The sequence below is a fragment of the Lissotriton vulgaris genome, chromosome 2_1 (genome assembly GCF_964263255.1).
Source record: "Lissotriton vulgaris chromosome 2_1, aLisVul1.2, whole genome shotgun sequence".
Lineage (NCBI taxonomy): Eukaryota > Metazoa > Chordata > Amphibia > Caudata > Salamandridae > Lissotriton > Lissotriton vulgaris.
The window spans coordinates 778,836,259-778,857,968 of NC_141687.1; the positions used below are offsets into that span (position 1 = coordinate 778,836,259).

Here is a 21,710-nt window from a genome sequence, read left to right on the forward strand (position 1 = left end):
ATCGTCTTTAGAGTCCATGCGAAGCCTGTGCCCTACTGCAGTAAAACTCACAATAGGATGTTGTGGCTAGTCTTTATGTATATATTCCATTGCTTTTGTGGGGAGAGTCCTGGCCCTATTAATCTTCTTTAGTCTCCCACCATCAGACAAAATGTAATTGAAATTTGTCATTGTATGTTGGACTTTAGGCTATTCAGATGTTCAGCATTATTTTGTCTTTCATTACTAAATGAACTGTTTTTACGTACCATACCTTGTATAGGAATTGCATAAATGTATTCACTTGCAGATTTAGTGTGGTGATGAGAAAAGGTGTGGATGTATGTATGTATATATGTATGTATATATGTATGTATGTATATGTGTACATGCTCCCCCCAAAACAAAGGTTAAAGTGATATTAAAGGTAGGTGAAAATTTCATCAGTTACCCCATAATGTGCTAAACAAAAAAACCCACTGACATTCAACAGTTGTCTGTTGTAACTTTGACTCCTGCCCTAAGGTATTTATAACTTGCGCCTCACAATGCAGTCTTGTCATCCATTATGTTATTTCAAATGATGCAGTGATGGTATTAGTGTATAGAACATGGCAGGAATGATGTAATATGTGGGGTAATTAACTGTGCATGGCTAGGGTGCTTGTGCCCAGGGTCTATATTGTCACTTTAATCTTTTATTTTTTTTCTTGAATTTCAAATTTTTTTTAACGTCAAGAAAATATTTTATAACCATACAGAAAGCCAACTCCCTGCCTTTGGCCAGGCCTTAAGGCCAACCCCTTGAAGCAAGAAAACCCACACCAGGCACAGCCTTGGGCCAGACCCTGTGTAAAGTCCCCAACCCCCCTGTGGGCAGGTACCTCCTAGCCGAACATGGCCTCCAGCAGTGTGGTGTTGGCTAAACAGGCAGACACTCTGCCCAACCCCCTTTGGCTGTGCACGGAATCGAGTTGGCCACATGGTCTTGCTGCACTCAGGGAGACCCCAGGATCGATTTGTCAGCCGCTTTTTCAAACCTATAGTGTCCCCAGGCGCTCCTGAGTGAGAGCCCTGGTGCCCACTCAGGGCAACAACAAAACAATATGTTGGGAAGCCCCTGTGGCCCTCTTCATGCACCTATCTTGAATTCTGCGCACATCTGCATTGCTCCCACCCAGTGGGAGCAGCTGTTTCTGCTTGCTTCCTCCGGAGTGCGGAGCGATTTGAGTTTTCTTGCCGACAAGAGCTTGGGCAAGGAAACAAAAGTCTGTTTCCACCTGGCAGGAGCATTTTCATATTCCAGCCGGATTGGAGTAGACTTGCTGTTCCTGCCCACGGTCTCACGGGCAGGGAAACCACTGTGATCCAGAGGCAGGCTTCCTTGGACACAATGCAATAGACAGTCCCAGGGGATGGGTAGCCCGGGCAATTTTGATGCTCTGGGAGATGGGCCACACACTCCTTTCTCCTAGATTCAAATATTGGCCCGAGGTTTGATGTCACCGGGGTCCATTGCTGGCTCTCTGAGGCGTGCTGCACTTCACCATGAAAATAAGGGCTAAGTTGATCTATTTAGATTTCTGTAGACTGAGGATGGTAATTAGTAGTCTTCTTATTGCATCGTTGTGCGGCGAGAGAACACAAAAAAAGCAAGTTGGTACGAGCTGTTCAACAAACCATAGACCACAGCATTTCTTTCAGATTTATTAAAGGGTGGGCAGTCGCTGTATTGAGGATATTGACCAGTCTGTACAGCAAAGTCCAAAGCTGGCTTGACAATAGATGGCCACTTTGCCTCTGTTTCTTGATAAGCACAGCCACACATTTTTGATGTGCCTTCTGTACCGGAAACTAGATGATGTCTGCAAGTCTCTTTCTCATTTGAGACAAAACAGATTATGATTTTTGGGAATAGCATACTGGTTTCAGGTTATTTCCTTCATACTGTTTCAGATTTGTCAACCAACGCTGTGGTGGTGGATGCAAGACACTTGGAGTTCAGGGGTTCTATAGTTACCATTACTTTTGTAAATCCACAATTTTATTGGTAAATTGTAATTTGCTAAATTTGCAATATTTATTGTTGGTGATCCCCTGACTGCAGTGATACCACCGATCACACATGGGCCCTGTGTTGCAGAAGAATCTTGCTCGAGCAGTGCATTGAAATACACATGATCAATAGACCTTTCCTGGTTATGGTTGGTCTGCAGATTCCATGCCGGGGAGTGAAAGAAGCCCTCCTGTTGTATTGTGATTTGCTGCAAAACAGAGTTTGTTATCCTCTGCCATAAGAGGAAGGAACTCGCCTGACTTTGCTTTTTCTGAGAGAAGGTGTTTGTGGTGATGATCTATTGAGCTTGCTCACCCTCAGCTAGAAAGTCTGCCAATATCTGGGCATTTTACTTATGTTGTGGACGGAAAGCAATGAGTGGTGAAGCATAGTGTGCTAAACGACGAAAGGGGACGCATGAATAATGCCCTTTTGTGTTTGTTGTGTCTCTTTCCCCTTTAGTATTTCGGGAGAGTGTTACATAGGGGATCCCTCGGTGTGGGAACAAGTTGTTCCCGGCCAACCTTATTTCAGGTAAAAAGGGTATTTTAACAATTGGGATCAGAAAGGTCCTGACGAATGCCGGTGTGACCCTATATTCTGGGCACAATTACAAAGGCAGAAACATGTAGACATATTGGCAGTAAGGAGGGGTGTAGGAGTTCATTACTCTCTTTCTGTCACCACCATCCTTCACATTTTTAATCCTGGCTGGAGGGTCCAGGAATAAACTTACGCACAGAGACACCTCTGAGCTAGTTTTAATCTTCACTGCACTTTTTCTTTAGGTGATCCCAATATTTTATGGCTTAATAGTGCTGTATTTTTTATATATTATGTCTGGTCTTCCCCACCATATTGCTCCACCCCAGACATTGGTCTGCGCAGGGGTGTACTGAAGCAGCCCTATTATGAAGCATGTCACAATTTTGTGAGCGAGGGCAGTATTTTCACACCAAGCACTAGCCACCACAAACTTTTCACCACTCTCGACTCCTCTTTGTGTGTTTGAGTTTGTGGACAGGGGGCGGGAGTAGAGGGGTTAGCCTCTCACCCCTTCTCTTTGTGTACTGCAGCTTAAAAGAGCCACTCCCTCTTGTGAGTATGTGCCTACCTACCTTTAGGGTCCCATGCAGGACCAATTTAAGGATGTCAAACTGAGTTAGCTGGATATTCATTAAACTGACACTGTTCATTCTGCATGAAAATTCAGCAACCAATCTTTTACTCAATAACGCCACTTGTAGACTGTATGGCCCAACCAAGGATTGCTGTTTTATTCTTGCTCAATAAGTAAGCACGTGACTTTAGATATACTCGTTTCATTCTTTGTAAGAAGGCTCAGATATGAACTGATGACATCTTCAGGTCAATATTTTGATGGATAAAAGAGTATACTCTATCTTCTCTCATTTTATGCAGTTGCTCAAATGAGCACCTTTTGAAGAGAACATTAGTAACACTTGGTATTGTCTCAGAGACCAAGTTATATTTTGTTTTATTCCTTACCAAGGCCATTACTCTTATGTTCATTTATTGTGTCCGTAGTTTACCCTAGTCACCAACTTTCAGTGCCTCACATTCCCCTTTCCATTCTCAACCAGACTATCCGTGATCTTTAGACTCTTCCTTTGGTTATTCCAGCATTACATTTTTTCTTTTATTATGGAACATTGTAAAGTGGCACTAGAAGTACACACCTCTTTTGTCAGGCAGAAATGCCCGGTACTGAATACATAAAGTGATTTAAAAAGCTGTGAATTAAGTCCTTGCTATCAATTTCTTTTGAAACCCGTTGCCTCAAATTGAACTCTGACAAGACCAAGGTGATAGTCTTTGGGAAGAAAGCCTCGCCGTGGGACTCGTTCTGGTGGACCACAGACCATAGACCCACGACCACACCCTGCTCGCTAGTGAGAAACCTCCGAGTCCTTATAGACAGCAAACTGCACATTAGTGACCAAGTCAGCGTATTGGTCTCTGCCTGCTTCAACACACTAGACAACATCAGCAAACTGATCACCTAAGCCCTCATATCCAGCAGACTAGACCATGGAAACACCCTGTATGCAGGGATTACCATCCATCTCACAAGATGACTACAGACAGTCCAAAATGAAGCAGCCAGAGTAGTCCTCAACCTCCCACGCTGAGTCGACATCACACCACACCTTAGAGAACTCCAGTGGCTCGCAGTACACAAGCACTAGCAATTTTAACTACTCACATGTACAAAGCTATCCACTATATTGACCCTGCACCAAACTCCCAGACCCCTTCCACTCTGCCAGTTTCTCTTTAGCACACACCCAACTCATACCAAAATCAGAGCGGGGGTCGCTCCTTCTAATTCCTGGCACCTAATGCCTAGACTGACTTCCTACAACAATCAGAGCCTTCTCCTCTCTTCTAGACTTGTACAAGAAGCTGAAATCTGACTTTTTGTGTAAGCCCCAGGCCAGTTCTCAAATTCCTGCTACAGAGCGCTTGGGTACCCTCACAGGTGATTAGCGCACTATACAAAACACAGATAGGATAACTTTAAGATCTGTTAATTTTGGTCAGAACATTGGGTAAGAGTTACTCTTGGGAGGGTGCACTCAGTGTTATTTGCCCATCCCATATCCCATTCTATTGTTAAAAAGGCCTGTCCTCTGGTGAGTCACATTGCGAGGACGACTTCTTACTCTGTGAAGGGAAGCACAACATGTGAACAGTTTTTTTTCTTTTCTCATCCTAGCATAGGGAAGCCATTTTAAATTAATCCACTATACAAGTGTTTCATTTTCGCACCTCATGTCTCACACTCTGGTCACCCAGCTGCTCAGGGTAAACACACTGTAGGACTGGGACCGCTACAACAACTGTACCATAAAACAGAAATGTTGACTGTTCATATACTTTTCGGTATCCACTGTTCATGGTCATTTCTAGTCAAGAACTAGGTTAAGCATTCCAGCTAGTAAAGTGAGCATTTGGCCTGCTGGACAAACTGGTTAAGTGTATGAGATGAACACAATATTTTACCGATTCTAGATGGCATTCTTTTAGTGCATTATTTGTAAAATGTTGAAGGTTCACCTATCTGAGGCATCTTAAGATGACTGCATATCAAGTCTATCATAAGTTACTGCTATAGTACAATCCCTCAGTTGTTGTACTGGCCCATCTCATGTACTTTCTCTTGGTCAACTATTGTGGACACCCATTTACAAAGAGTCTGTACCCTTGACTCTTCTACAGATGATGGTGTTGACAGTTCTCTTGAACTGTTCCAACTAAACCACTGGTCTCCAATTGGTCTTCGAGGCAAGTATATTGTCCTTGTAGAGTCAATCAACGCAGTTCATTCTACTTTAGCTCAGTACCATCATTGTAACTTTTATAGTAATTCTTAAATTACAATAGGTTATATGTATCCTAACATGGCCGGGCAATGCAATTGTATTTCTTTACAGAAACAACCAACCAAGAGAACTGTTGCACACCACAAAATAATTTCTCTTGCCTGCCATTTCCTCTGCAGAATAATTTTCTTTCTTTCAAATAGTGGCTTTATGCCCTATGCTTGAAACACTATGCCTGTGATTATGTCTTTGACTCCTGGCAGTACCAGAGGTTCCTCAAGGCACACCAGTTGATCTGGCAATAGTGAGGTTAAGAGAACACGATCATGAAATCATAATAGGTTATGCTTGGTCAGTACATCCCATTCTAAATACATTCTCAAATAATAGTGCTTGAAGGTTTCATTTATCCTCACCTGTGTGCATGCATACCCCTTCCTTGATCATCCTGGATCTCAGTAAGAGAGATTCTTTAAGTTTCGATTTAATTAGCCCCATTGAATCTGCCTGCTTTATCCCATCCCTTTGCATCTTTGCAATATCATTTTTATAATACAAACGGTGAGGTTGTTACATGTAGTCGGCGTGTGCATCCTTATATCAGATTAGCTTTTTCTGGATTTTTGGGCCAGTGGTACCTATCCCCTCTAGCTCTCGCAAATATATATCCACGTTTTTGATATCCTTCTCAAGAGATTCTGGTGTCATGATGTCCTTACACAGTGCCTTCTGACCGCAATGTTGAATGCATCTCACTTCATCAAAAGTTCCAGAAGTTGGCCCATCATCGTTGGTGGAATAGTGTTCTGTTTCATACCCAATCATCTGCCTAAATTTGTGGTTCTCCAGCTTCGCAGGCTGAGGTTTCAATAAATGGATTTTGTTCTGCATGTGCATCACAATGAAGAAGTACAAGAAGCTGTTTGTGACCAGAAAGCGTCCTGCATAGATACTCTGCATGAGCTATCAATATTTGCAGCTGCTCTGTGCAGTAGGTCTTGTCAAGCCTCAAGAGAATGTGCTGCATATGCGAGAAAAAGTAATATTCTAAAGCAGCAGAACTTTTCATCCCCAACAGTTGATCAGGGCCCAGTTGGCCCACGCCTCAGATAGTGAACCTGTGTAGTACTCGGATGTGGCAGTGGAGGGTGACATCCATGCCAATCTACATTTATGCCGTTAAAGTTGCTGCCCAATATCTTGGGCAGAAATGGATAGTTTGCTAAGTGGTTTGAGAGAGAGTTAAAATACTTTACTTGGTCAAAATTGGGGCACTGGCAATCTAGCCTGCTCACCACCAAAACATATAGATCCCCCGTCCCCATCAATTGATACTTCTAATATTGTGAGCTGGTATAGCCTGAACATCCTGTGTAGAAGACTTGTCCCCTTCAGGGCCTTCTTAAATTGCAACCTTCCTCAGTGTCAAATTGGTTTCTTGCAACAGGAAAACAAGTACCCCCAACTTCTTATGTGTGTAAATTTTATTTGTATGCCCCTTAACAGCATTATTTATGCCCCTCATGTTCTATAACCGTTATTAAGTTGCACTGTGATCAGATTTCAATGAGAAAGAAAAAGCAACCCCTCCCAGAATGTTGCGCACCTTTCACATATAAGCACCCAGGAACGGCCTCATTCAATCTCCAGCACTCTTCTTGCAGCATACTTATCAGCCACCCAAACGATCACAACTTCCCATGAATATTCCCTGCCGCCAAACTGTAGGATGTCCCCCCCCCATCAAAAAAGCAACAGTTGAAAGAAATGTGCTCCTAGACACTAAGACTAGGGTGTGACATCATTTGAAACACAGTCCCAACCATCTACCCACAGAAAACTACAACTGCCATTTCCAGAAAGCAGTGTCCCAGCAGCCAACTCTCTCACCTGCATGGCAGTTACATATTTTCCCAGCTCTTTAGTTATGCACTTGGCGTGTTTTCAAATCATTTAGAGCCACTTTAGAGTGCGGTGGGCAGACTCAGGCTAGTGGAGTTTATGTCCGCATGCATTAGCCTTAGCACAGCCCAGCCTCTGAAGCTTTCTCTTCCTCAGAATCTGGTCAGACTCTTAGGTAGCTGAAGTTGTAATATTTTAGGAGTATTCTTTTCATTGGAGAGGCTACGTTGCATGAGCATGGCCCACAAGAGACTATAAGAAATAACTTCTGTGTTTAATGGCTTCTTTGTTGTTTTGGGTTGTTGTGCCTCCGGGGGTTTTCACAGCAAAGTGTATAATATGACGCTGCTTGCATTTAGTTTTTTTTTAATATATAAGTTAGACAAATGAATCTGTTTAGCTCGTCCCTTGACAAATTTGCACATTACGAGACGTTTTATGTATTTATGAATTTTTAGTGCGTAATTGTAATGTTTTTAAATAACGGTACAATCAGTTAATAACTGATCTAATCTTATGTCTGACACCTTGCCTGTACGCCACTGACAAATTTAGAAGTCATACCTGGCCCTAGGGTGAAATCTGTTGGTTTATGTCAACCACCGTACAGCGTTTCATACAAACCCATAGAGGGAGATGGCAAAAAGGGAGAGACAGGGAGATGCAAAGAGCATCATTCATTATGCTTAGTTGGCCACACCCCTCTTTTTTGCCCAACGTAAACACATACCTTTGTACGAACACATTTAAGAAAGGAACGCCTATATTAAAAGTTGAATTCGATGCTTTATATATGCCATTGAATAAGATGCCATTCCTTAAGTAGTTTGAATTGTGTAAAAATGGAAATTAGTGAACATTTCTGTAAATGTAGTAATATTAATGCAAAGCATTTGTTACTTGCACAAACCTTTCAACATTGCTATACATTGTTTAAAATTATTTTGATCCTTTTCCATTTCCAGTTGGCAAGATATTGTTGTTGGTGCACCACAATATTTCGACCGCGACGGAGAAATTGGGGGTGCTGTATATGTGTACATTAATCAGAAAGGCAAGTGGCGTAACGTCCAGCCAATTCGCCTCAATGGAACAAAGGATTCTATGTTTGGTATTTCAGTCAAGAACATAGGCGACATTAACCAGGATGGATATCAAGGTAAGGAAACCTTTTTACTAGGAAAATAAATTGCAAGGGCTTGAAGAATGTGTAGAATTTCTCTGTTATTCATTGCGTGTGTTCTTATGCCGTGAACATTGAATAAAGCCAACATCCACCTAGGTCTGGCGAGTCTGTAGACACATACCCAATAATGCTTGCTTGCATATGATTTGCCATTTTAAAGTCAGCTCAAGTAATTGTTTTCCTTGGTTGTTTTGGAATTATGAGGTTGCTTCTACTTCAGAATTGCTTGTGACAAAACAAGATAGTGACTAGTTGGCTTATTGTTAGAACATTTGTGGCTTGATGTATGACCCAACGAATTTGCGAGTCACAAATTGCGTCATTTTGCAACTCGCAAATTGGAATGTACAACAGTGTTTTAGACACTGTTTGCGATTCCTAATAATCACAAATTGCATGCCTCATTAATATTCATGTGTCGGGTGCAATTTGCGACCCCATTAGGAATGGGTAGCACGCCCAGGTCTGTGACTGCTTTTTAAATTAAAAAGTTTTTTTTTTTTAAATGCAGCCCGAAAGAATACGGAATGCCTCTAAAAAAGAAAAATTAAACGTTTCTGTTGAATTTTTTAAGGGCAGTCAGTGGTCCTTTGGACCGCTGCCTGATCTTAAAAAGTATTTTCACATCCATTCACAAAGGGGAAAGGTTCCACTTGGGACCCCTTCCTGTTTGCGAGTGGCTTACCATCTACTTCAAGTTTGTGGTGACTGCGAGTGTTTTGCAGCCTCAAATGTGATCACAAAACAATGGTACATTCCATTGTGACTCACTATTGAGAAGAGATGGCCCTTCCTAATAGCGAGAGTCGCAAACACTATTTTGCAAGTCACCAACTCGCAAAATAGAATTTTACATGCCAGGACCCTTTTTTGCTGTTGCAAATGGCCCGATTTCCCATTTGCGACCGCAAAAAACGATCGTACACCTGGCCCTAATTGTTTTAGGTTTTGTATACCTTAAATTCCACGTTCTATTTCTTTAGAAACTGGATATCTTTCAGTCCAGCTTACTGATAGCCTAGTACTTCTACGCTTCTAAAACATAGGTATCAATAGTTGTGCAATAGTTGTGATTTTCTTTTATACCTCAGTGACATTGAGCACAATAGACTTGTCACGTTTGAAGGAGAGTGTTAAAGCATGCATTATGTTTGGGATAATGGCATATCTCGTTTTGTCTCCTGTGTGTATTTTAGCCTCTTTTTAAACCTTTGCGGAGTTAAACTACCCAGCTGTCAATGTAAGATGGTTGTTGTGGCGCTTGGCACAAGATTTGTCACACAACCTGCAGGGAGGAATGATGGCGAAGCATTGGGAGCTACCAGATTTGACGTTGGGGACCTTCTTCCCCTCCCTGGGTCACAGAAACTCAGCATGGGTTTTTTTTAGGCCCAGGGAAGGAGCGATCGCTCCAGTCACGCCTGCACCCTGAGGGACTTAGGAGATCCGAAAGAGAAAATCCTCTAGTCAGGGGCACTTGTATGCATCAGAGAAGGTGATACCATTGTATCTATTGAACCCCAGATTGTAGGGAATTATTGGACTATGCCCCAAGCTGCAATTGACACACAGCTGTGTGTGTGTGTGTGGGGGGGGGGGCATGAGGGGAATCACAGTGGTTTCCCCAGAGCTCAGGTTTTCACCAGGTATGTTTTCTTCCAGGCAGGTCTGTATAGCTGTGAGGTTGAACAGGGACACCAAACCGTTGGCACTTCTACCACCTAGGCTATTCTCCCATTATGGCCCAGCTCCCTGTGTTATTAAGAGGAAGTGATTATAAAGGATGTGGCATGAAGTTGCTGGATTGATGTTAGGGATTAGGTTTAGGTACAGGGGGTATGAACTGGCCATTCTTTGGATCGTAGTGAGGTGCCAAAACGAAAGGGATCCCCACTGAACTTGTGAACAGATTTTGAGTTCTGGTCTTAAATGCTTGTAATATGCTGATTGTACCTGGTTGAAATGTGGAATTCTTTTTCACCACCTACAGATGACTCCATCCTCAGAAATGTATTACCCTGCAGTAGCATCCCTAGTGAGTACTTTATGAAAGTTGTCAGACCAAGCCTACTATGGAGCCTAGTAAAGCTCCACAAGCAAATGTGTCATGACTTGCATTAATAGTCTGATCTTAGCTGGGAAGCAAAGAAGCACTAAACAGGCGAGAGCCCAGGAGTACCTCTCAGATCAGTTACAAGAGGAGGTTAGAACCACTAATGTAAATGTAGAAGGGCAATGATTCTTGAGACTTGTTTCTGAATCAAAAGAGGGTTGGAGTATTTCTGAAGTCAGTATCGATGTTTTCCCCATCCAGGGAGTGTGGATAGAGAACAACTGATTTTCTGTCTTTATTCTTCTTCCATATTTCAAGTCTGGCAATATCCCTATTCCTGTTTTGGTGTTGCCCAACGGAGGTAGTTTGTTTGTTGGCCTTGTTGTTAATACACCTGGTCTTGAAGTGGATAACATCCTGGAGGAAGATTAGGATTTCCTTCAGTCCAAACTTCATGAAACATAGCATGTCTATCTTGTTTTTCTGAGGTATTCTAAATACCCCTTCCTTCCAGAGGAGCCCAACACTGCAAAACTGTAGGAAAGATCTACAGAAAACCATATTTAAAACATTTGAAATCAGTATTGAATACAACTCTGTTCCCACTGCCAATGTGGTGTCATTTTTAAAAAAGGAACTAGTTTGTCCACTACTGAACAACCAGTAAAACAATTTTAACAATAGGATTGCTTCTATTTGTATGAATAAATGGGCCATATGTATCAACATATTTCCCCATAGACACAGAATGGGCAAAACCCTTTGATACATCTGGCCCAAAGTCCGCTAATTCGCATTTAGTAATGTGGGTGGCTGAAAAGAGAAATGAGCACTTAGTTTATTGTAGTCTTTGACTGGTTGAATTAGATGCCCTAATGATATAAAGTTGCAAAAGCCCTGAGATCCATCTTTTGAAACTGTGATCTGGTTTTAAAATCTTAACAATGAACAGATAGTTAAAAAAAGATAGAGTTGCCTTTTTAGGTCAAAAGAGAGTTGTCTTTATAATTCTCGCCTGAGGGAGCGCATGTGCTGTAGCTTGCAAGATATTCTGTTAGCTTACAGTGGGTTTAGAGTCTGCCCATTGCATAATATTGGTTAGCTTCATCATCACTCTTGTTTCCTTGTATCTTTGATCAGTGTATGCTGGCTTCACTTCTCTTGTGTGTGCTTGCCCTCATCTGGAGCATGGCCGAAATAGATTTGTTTTGTTCACTGCTGGTGCCTTCGGTGCCACATTTTTAGGTTTCGCCTGCACAGTGCTTGCGTAATCTATTGTTTTTAATATAAATATTAGAATTGGCTTATATCCCGCCCCCTCCCTTTTTTTGGCTTTTTATTGATTCCTGTGCTTGCCACTTACTTTTTCTCCATTTCTTTTGGCTGTAGCATATTTTCCTGCATTTACCAATGCTTGTTCCTCGTCTGCTCGTCTTAACAGTTTCCCTATCCAAAATACTGCTAACATCTACATTGGTGTAACAATTTTTTCATAAAGGTTTGCCTCTTTCAGTTTTTTCATCTTGCAGCAGATTTATATAGCCCAGCTTATCACCCAGAGAGATTACATGATTTGCTCAGAATCACAGGGCATTGAGCTGCGGAGTCTCAAACCAGGATTCCCAACTCTCAAATCAGCAGTTCTGACCACTACGCAACATCCTCTCCACTGACATGATACTTGTCAGAGAGCACTTTCCTTCGTCCCAGATAGTGATTGATAAAACCTACTTATTATTCATCACAAACGGATGTATTACCAATGCTTATTAATGCAGTTTTCCATTTCAAGTTACCCACAGTCCGTTTCACTTTCTCCTTCTTTCAGCAATGCAGCAGCTTCCTTAATCACCAGGAACTGCTGCGTGCAGCCATATGTGGTTTCCGTGAGTGCTCACGAATAAACACATTCATTTGCACAGCTGCCAGGTCTCTGGGGTCTGCTGCTACACTGAGTTAGACCCTGCTTCGTACGCCCCCATGTTTGTGTGTGAGTGTTTTCTCATTTATATAGCGCAAAACTAGCTATTAAGAACAGAAGCGCTGTACCATATGTGCGGGGTCGGGAGACGAACTTCGTGTACATCAAATCGAGATTACACAGGTACAGCTTACACACAGGGCGATTTTCCCAGAATCACACTATGTTAAATCCATTGTAGAGGTTAGGATTCAAACCTGGCGCCCCAGGTTCCAAAGGCAGGAACTCCAGCCACTAACACACATCTTTTCCCTCCCACACCAACGTGAGTCCTTCTGAGCTTAGCTACCACGCAACATTTCAGAAAAGATTGCACCAGGCATTCACTCCCCTCAATTTTAGGAGAGGTGTATTGCTTTCTACTACAAGTAATGGATGTAGGGTGATTCTTGCACGGAGAAATTCACCCACCCTTTTCTCAGTTTGTAATTTGCAGATTCTTTCTCTCTATTGTACCAGAAAGACACAAGACTGAGAAAGCTGTGGTTATGGCAGCATTGGCGCCCCTTTCACTACTTTGAGATATAAGATATAATACATGCTGAATCCACACCACCAGCAGGCAGCTTCACATACCACAATACTTTACCACGTCCACTCTGCTTCCAGTCTTCTTTATTGTTCAGCTACGTCTTATCTTTATAAGTGCAGTGAGTATAATTGTCTCAAACACTGCTGAGACCAGGAAAATCAAACTGAACGTGGTACACTGTCACAACTGCATGTCTATTTAGGGATTGAAAGTGGTCGAGTGGGGGTCTAAGGCCACGGCTACATTTACTTTGTCTGTAGTACACCTAATCCCCAATATCTCCAAGAGAACCAGCACTGGCTACAGAATGCTGGTCATAGCTAGGCAAGACTCTTTACATTTATTTAAACTTACTAAACTGACTGCTGTATGAGTTTGCATTTTTCCCCCACCTTTCCTCCTGCCCTTTTGCTGGCACCCCTCCTATCCCTTTGCTTGTTGTTCACCCCGCCGACTTGTTTGTTGCCCCGGTTCCTCCTGCTTCATTGATTGGTGCCCCTTCTATCCCTCCGGTACAGCAGATATATATAGCACAACTTATAATACATTAAATGAGTTGCCCAGACTCACAGGATATAACACTGCTGAGACTGGAACCAGGATCCCCCAGCTCTCGAGTCAGCAGCTCTGGCCGCTGCGCCACACTCTCTCCACTCCCGTAATTCTTTTCAGGGAGGTCTTTCCTTTGTCCCAGAAGGTGAATGATAAAAGCAGCTTATTATTCATCACATGGGCGAAACTGATGCATTACCAATGCTTCTTTTTCTTTAGCTTGACTTGTGTGTTCTGTTTCATGGCACTAAGCAGCACCTGCCTGGTAGCTTATCTGCACAGGAGACGACTGAAGCGAGGAGCTGTTGTATGACACCATCTGACGTTATAACCACGTGCCAGAAGTCTGAGACAGCAACAGCCCTGCCCTGTACATACAGTGCGGTGGGTGGGATCCACTGCCAGTCTTTGGACGGTGATTGTTACCCCACACCTTTTCGCCCCAACCTACCAAGGTGTTACATTGACGGGGGGCCACCCACCTGTGGGAGATGTGCGCAACAGGGCCCTGCGGGCGCATCAATAAATACACAAACACCGTGTCTCAGGTGCGGACTGCAGTGCGCAGCTCCGCCCACATTTATTTATATTCACGCTCCTGCCGCAACCACTAGCACACTGACTACTACATCCCATCTCAACTCAGTCCTTGACTGAATCTCACAGTTCACGTATTTTGCAGGTAAAGTCTCTCAGGCGAGTGCTCGGCTGGGTGTTCTCCCTCAGAGCATTCCTGGATGGGCCTGGGCGGGGCTGGATGCAGGGACCGGGATGCAGGGTGCCAAAGGCGATTCCGGGGCCTCTGGGGTTGCCTCCAGAACTGTCCCAGATGGTGGTCCTCTGCCTCTCGGGGTTCTTCCTGGCTGGCACTGGGTTCTTCAGGGTTGCCAGCGATGTCTGCATGAGAGGTGGGGTTGTCTACCTGTTTGAACTATGAAATGTTGAGGGTCACAGTTTCTCCTTCTTTCTCAACTGTCACCATGGTCTCCTTCATGTCGACTACTGTCAAGTAACCGTGCTCATATCGAGTCTGGAATTTCCCCCGGGCCTCCTGTCTTTCATGATGACAGTGTCTCTTCGCCGTAGCTGACGGGACACTGCTATTCGGGCCTGGCTGGCGTTTTTTACTCCGTCTGAGGGCGCCCTCCTCGTCGAATGGAAGGGGGGACCACCCCAGTGCAGTGGGGAGGCCATCCCGGCGATTGCGGTTGAACATTAACGCCCAGGGTGCTTGGCACGTTGAGCTGTGAGGGGTGCTCTGATATTCCCGCATGAACTTCTGCAGTTGCTGTTCTGGGTCACTTTGCTCCGCTACTGCGATGTGTAGAGTCTTGTTGATTGTTCTCATAAAACGTTCAATCTCCCCATTGGCTTGGGGCCATTGCGGGGTGATGCTACTGTGCCGGATGCTGTGATGTTATAGGAACTCACAGAATTTGTGCCCCCGGAACGGGTGTCCCTGTCTCTTCGGAGTTCATCCGGACATCCGAACATGGCAAATATCTTTTCTAGAGTGGGGCCAACATGCAGGAAGGCTGTTGAGTTCACAACTTCCACCACAGGGTATTTTGAATAGCTATTGATTAGGGCTAGTGTGACTCGGCCATCAGGGAAGATCCCAAAGTCCACGCTCAACTTCTCCCAGGGGCTTTGCCCGTGTTCCTCCGTGTGAATAGTTGCAGGCCTCTAGGGTCCACTCATCACTTGACCGGATGGACATCTCCGGACTGTCTCTTACACACAGGCATCCATGCCTTGGAACCAGACCTTCTACCACATGCGGGTCTTCATCTTCTCCACTCCTTGGTGCCCTCCTTGGGCGAGTTGTGTTGCCAGCAGTTGAAGGGATGCAGGGATGACGATGCATGGTCCTCTGAGGAGGATGTCTCCTTCGGTGAGGCTCAGCTCATTTCTGACTCTCCACATATGCATCAGGCTTTCCTTTTCTGGACTTGACCAGGAGTTCGCGGAGTGTAGGAATTGACGCCACTGCCCTCCTTGGACAGCGTCCCGGACCTTGGTTATGACTGGGTCCTTTTCGGCTGCTGTAGCCACGTCTTCGAGGGTCAATGCTCGAGGGCACGTAAGGGCTGAAATCATGTCCAGGTGGGCTTTGGTGGCATCTGCGCTTGGTTCTTCTCCTTCCACCCCTATTGTGTCTGGGTGTCTTGACAGGATAGGGGCCGGGTTCTTTGCACTGGGCCGGTAGGCTAAGTCTATTTCGTAGTGCTGGAGCCGATGGCCCACAGTTCGATGCGTGGTGGTGGGTGTGGTGCTGATCCCTTGAACAGCGGCACCAGGGGTTGGTGATCCTTGATGACGGTAAATAGATGTCCACATATGTATAAGTGGAAATGTCTTCAGGCCCAGCGGATTGCTAGGGCTTCCCTTTCAATTTGAGCGTATCGCTTCTTGGTTGGAATAGTGCTTTGCTGGCATATGCTAGAGCGGCCCATCGTCCGGGCTCTTGTCCCTGAGTGAGGACAGGTCCGCCAGCGTTGTGTGGTCAAGGAGAGCATTCTTGATGGCTTGAAACTCCGTCTCTTCGGCGGGACCCCATTGCCACATGGCGTCTGCTCGGGTGAGGTTTCGGTAGTGGCTCTGCGATGGGGGCTTGATCTGGAATGAAACGACCACAGTTCGTAGTTTTCCCCAAGAAACTGCGGACTTCAGATACAGTGAGAGGGACTGATGCTTTCTTGATGGCTTGGGATTTCCAAAGGTCTACCTGTATGCCCTGCTGTGTGAACGTGCAGCCAAAGAACTCTATTTTTTGTTGAAACAGCAGGCACGTCTCCTTGTGCAGGGTGACCCTGTGGTCCAGGAGTCTTTTCAGCATGGCTCTCATGTGCCGGTAGCGTTCTTCAGCCATCTGCGAGTGGATGAGGATATCATCACTCACGTTCAATACACCAGGTAGCCCGACTGAGTTTTGGAAAATTTCAGCAGCCGGGGATATGCCGAAATTCAGCCTTTTATATCTTCGGAGTCCTAGGTGTGTGCTGAATGTGGTTTTGTGGCGACTGTCTTTGGCATGGACTACTTGATGATAATCTGCATTCAGGTCCAGCTTTGAAAACCATCTGGATCCGCTCAAGTTGGCCACAATATCATCCATGGTTGGCGTTATGCGGCGTTTGCGTCGAATGGCCTTGTTGGGGAGGTGCATTTCAATGCAGAGTATGATAGGTTTCTCAGCGCTCACCATGGGTAACACCCATGATGTGGCCCGTGACACCCATGATGTGGGCCCGGACCTTTTTTCTATGGCCCCTTGATCTTCGAGCTTCTGCAACTCTTCTTCCGCTAGCGGTCGGAGGTGAAAAGGGATGCTCCTGTGTCTTAGTGCTGGGTCTATGTGTAATTTGATGGGGGCCCTCTTTATTCATCCTAGTCCCTTAAAAAGGTCTTCAAACTGGCTGAGCAGTTCTTTTGTCTGGTCAGCTTGTACGCTCCTGGCTGAAGGCCACCTGTCCCAGGTCTTCTGCTGTATGACTGCTCAGCAGTGTGTCTGCCTCCTGGTTGATAACAGGGATCTCGATTGATATTTCGTTTTTTTTTGACCGCACAGGCACTGTCATTTTGCCTCGGAGAGGTAGTGATGAGCTGCCTCTGTATGCAACGATTTTCTTCTTTGACGGTCTGAGCTCAGGTTTGGGCCTCAACTTGTTGTATTGCTGGATCCTCATGACTGTCACTGATGCTCCGTTATCAAATACCGCATTGACTTCTGACCCTGCAATTTGTGTCGTGCATCGGGGTCGTCTCTGACTTTTCAGGGCTTAGGTGAACGAGACTAGGTGCGTCTCTTCTTAATCTTCTGATGTAGAGTCGTTCCCCTGGTAAACTGTTTGCTCTTTCCTCTTCTCTCCTGGCGGGGATGCTAATGAAACACACGACAGCTGGCGGACTATCTGCCTCACCTGTTTGGGTTCCCTTCCTTATGCTGTGTTTTCTTTCTGCATACTGAGGCAAAGTGGTTTGCGATGCCACAGTTAGTGCATGTTTTCCCTTGCGCCGGGCAGGACAGAGGTGGGTGTTCCTCATATCTGCAATACCCGCATGAATCTTTAGGGTTTTTGGTTGGCGATCCCTTGGTCAGTGGGCCTTGTCCCTCGTTCTGACTGCGTCAGCCTGTTCAGTCTTGACGACGGCGTCTTTCTCTGCGCCGCGCACCAGCGCAAGGTCCATCTCCTCTCCCTGTGCCTCTGAAAGGTCATGTGAACGTGCCAGCACGAGGATGTCGTTCATGGGTATGTTCGGCTGCCTGAGTATGAGGCCTCGCAGGATTATGCTACGTATTCCATTAATCAGTTCCAAGAATCAGTTAAGCTCTGATCTCCTCTGCGGCTCTATCCCCTACGAGGTGAGTACTGGCTAGTTCTCTTAGCCGCTCATGAAAAGCGTCTACTGATTCACCTTCTCTTTGCTTGGCTTATCTCAGCTTGAAATGCTCAAAGTCTGGGTTCAGCTGGGGGTCAAAATGTGCATTTAGGGCAGCGACTGCCGCTGCGTAGTCCATAGGGAGACCTATGTCAGGAAGGTGCTTGAAAAGCACGTAGATCTCTTCCCCCGCATAATGGAGTAGTGAGCATTTTACCACACTGTCCTTCTCCCTGGCGGCAATGAAATCATTTTCCAGACGCAGAGCCAGGTCTGCCACCTTGGTGCTGCCGTGGCAGTGTCCGCTGACTCGCTGAACTGAGGCAGGACTCCCATGGGAGGGTGGTGCGTTGGCGCTGGTACTGGGGCCTGTGCGTTATTATCCTGGTCTCCCATAGTGGCAGTAGTGAGTCCTACTGGGCTTCACAGCGTCGGGCCTTGCGCGGTCTGCTTATGGGCACGGCCTTGTAGCACGTGAGCCAGTCGCCTGGGTTGAGGTGTGCTTGTGTGGCCCTCCTTTCCGGCGTGCGTGACTCACTGGCGGTAGTGCGGGCACTGGTCACCCTGATGAGTTGATGCTTTGTTCTGCTTTCCTTGGCACTGCCCACACTGATGGTGAGCCTTGGTTTGTGGACACGCTGCAGCGCCACCCAGCGGGAGCACAGATGCGCGTTCGTTGCACCAGCCTCGTCGCCAGTGTTGCATTCACGGGGGCCACCCACACATGCGGGATGTGCGCAACAGGGCCCTGCGGGCGCGGCAATAAATACTCACACATGTGTCTCAGTTAGGCACTGACTGCCATGCGCTACTCCGTCCACATTTACTTATATTCGCACTTACGCTGTCCGGCGTGAACGCAGGGGCTGGGACTTAACGGCACGCGCCGGCCCCAACCACTAGCATGCAGACGCCTACACAAGGCAAAAAGAAATCGGACACTAACCGATGAATTGATGTTTCAGTAAAGAAGTCTGTGAAAGAATCTTTTAGAGACTTATTTAACCTGATTTGTTTCCTAAAAATAGGATAACGTGCTGTTTGCATAACGTAATTTTACTAACATCACCTTGCCCATTAAATAGAGCCTTAATGCAAACCACTTTAAATAGAGCACCTGATAGAAAAGAATCGTCCTTTTCCCAACACCTTCTTAAATACCCAGATTTCACATCGTATATGCTTCCTAGTGTAATGTTTGTGATAATTAGGTCAGTTTCTGTATGCTATAACTTAGACGGAAAAGTAAAGCAATAAAATAAGAAACTTTCCTTATGCATAATGTCTTTGTTTAGAGGTTACAACGCATTCTGACTTTTGATTTCAGTATTATAAATACTTTCGAATCGAAGGTCGTTGCAGGTATTCAGTAGTGCGTGAATGAAACAACGGCCCTTTAATATGCGCAGCCCAACAGCACGTCTTATCTGGGTATTAATAAGCATGATGAACCGGATAACCAATCGGGTGCTGCTCTCCTCCACCGGTTTATCTTGACCTGACTGAGGACGAGCGCCGTATTGTGGCTGCACGGAGAGAATCAACGAAAAACAGTTTCAAATGATTGGTGACTAACGTTCTGCAGCAGCAGAACACGATGGACACTGTTTTCTCTGTTTTTACAGCCGTGCTGCTGTAGAGCTTGCCTACAAAGCATTGAAAATGCCGGTAGCTCTCATAGGCGAGACCTATTGGCTTTACTAATGCTTGTTCTGTACCGAAAGCCACTAACCCCTTTTACACCCTCTGAGTCTTGCATCAAAAGTATACTTCACAAATGAGTGCCTTCTTTTGCCTCTTGAGTGATGCTCCCTTTCTATTCTCCACAACCATTTTGACCGTTGTAATGGCAGGAGGTATTAAAATAAATAATGATGGAGTATCATGTGTAGAAATCTGGCCTTGAGCAGCTGTTCATGGCATTATAATGTGCTATGTCATTTAACGGTAGACTGTGTACTCGCCAGTCTCCTTTGCTCATCCCCTTATCTGACCATGTGTTACTTCCTAAACATCTCCTCCTCATATTGCTTGGGAGGAATTAATATGAGTCCATTTAGATGCTAAGGTGTATATCCAGTTAAGGGGTAGACGATTCCTTGGTCCCAGTCACCCTCTACAATGGTTTTTAGGCTCTTCTGTTTATGTTGAGCATGCCTCAATTCCATGTGTTCTCTAATGCGCAGTTGGATCTTGTTAAACTGTTGTGGAAATCTCTTCTGTGGGACTTTAAATTCTACTGGGCCCAGGTTTGAAGTGGCGTCAAACTTCCTCTAAAAGCAACAAACGCTGCACCTTTGCTTGGCGAGTTGTTGGCGATAGCTATCTTTACCTTGAGTGGCAGAACTTCTTGCTTTACTTCTGTCTTCTCTGTGCTAGCATCCGTTAAGATCTTCAATGTCTTTTTGGGGCAGGCGAGGTGCATGTTGGTTATTTTCTAGATTTGTAAGGTTCAGTATCTGGAAGGATACTCTAGGAACTTGGTAAAGTCTTGTTGCTGTTTTAATCGCCAGACTGAAAATCCTGAGCTAACCGTGTCCTGAACTCTAATGTGCTAGGCGTACTCAGTTTCCTCCCTGTTTCAAAGGTAAGTGTTTGTATTCAAGGTGGATAGCCCCATGGCTAAGCACTACACTAACAAACAAGTCATTCATGGTTCTGGTCCATGTTAGGGGATCAGCTGTCTGATAGGGATCTAGATCTGAAAAGCAATGCTTTTTTGTGTGCCTACAGCCAGGGTAGACTACACATGCTAGGAATTAGAGTTGTATTTGACCCTAAATGCTCGCTCCCAGCAGCAGCAAAGGCAAGCAGATTGGGCTGCTGAAAAGACATGTTACAAAATGACCAAGTGCTAAGGTCCTGCAGTGCTCCCCCCATTACGGCCATGAGGATAATGCTAAGCAAACACTCATGTGGCGTGCACACTTACTTCCTGAGTCAATCAGATACAATGGAAAACAGAATGACATTTATCTACAGTAGTCATTACAAATCTACATGGTGTTGCATTTGTATTCCTTTGTTGAAGATGGCTGAAACAAAATAAAGTAGTGACATTTATTGCAGTATAAGTGTTAAACCCAAGGTGATTGGTTAGTGTCCATGTGGTGGCACTGATACTTGTAATTTGCAAACCCCATCATGGAGTTGATTTGGAGAAAATAAATGTGGAACGTGACCACAATGTAGATATAAGTTTCTTATGTGGGTGTTTTTGGTTGAATGGGGCAAGGTTTTGGAAATTTTAGAGAATTTTGGACCAGATGTATATCTGTGTGGCTCATAACGGGAGGGAGAAATGAGGAACCTCTGCTTCCTGTTTCCTACTAGAACGGAGTACAGTGGATGCTCGGTTGTGCAACTTTTAGAACTAGGAGTAGAACATCTGGATCTGCCCAGCAGTCCTCTAAACACCACTCACCCCCTACTGTTGTTTTTATTTTTAAAAGCGAATGTGTCGTAGTGTGAGCGAACACTACACGCCTCAAGTCATCACATAATTCAGTAAAAGGCTGCAACACAAGACCACACCTGTACTGCATTGTTTTGTTCGTTATAATGCATTTGACTGCATTTGGCATGATGTATCGTAAAAGATTTTCTCAATTGATAGATTACATTTTTATTTGTACATAACTAAACTGCTTGTTTTTGGCACAGTTATCCCTATGTTTAATTACTTCGATATTGAGTATGAACTCTGCTTTGTTTAACCTTCTACCAGCCTGGCATTAAA

At 44.9% G+C, this 21,710-nt stretch overlaps 1 protein-coding gene across 3 annotated transcripts in view; it reads left to right on the forward strand.

Annotated features, from left to right (window-relative positions):
• The window catches only part of ITGA6 (integrin subunit alpha 6), a 253,051-nt gene that overhangs the window by 137,130 nt on the left and 94,211 nt on the right, over nucleotides 1–21,710 (forward strand). For all 3 annotated transcript variants that reach the window (XM_086956131.1, XM_086956134.1, XM_086956133.1), the window contains exon 7: nucleotides 8,250–8,443. In XM_086956131.1, the coding sequence (XP_086812257.1) occupies nucleotides 8,250–8,443 (194 nt within the window). The remainder of the gene's footprint in view (nucleotides 1–8,249; nucleotides 8,444–21,710) is intronic.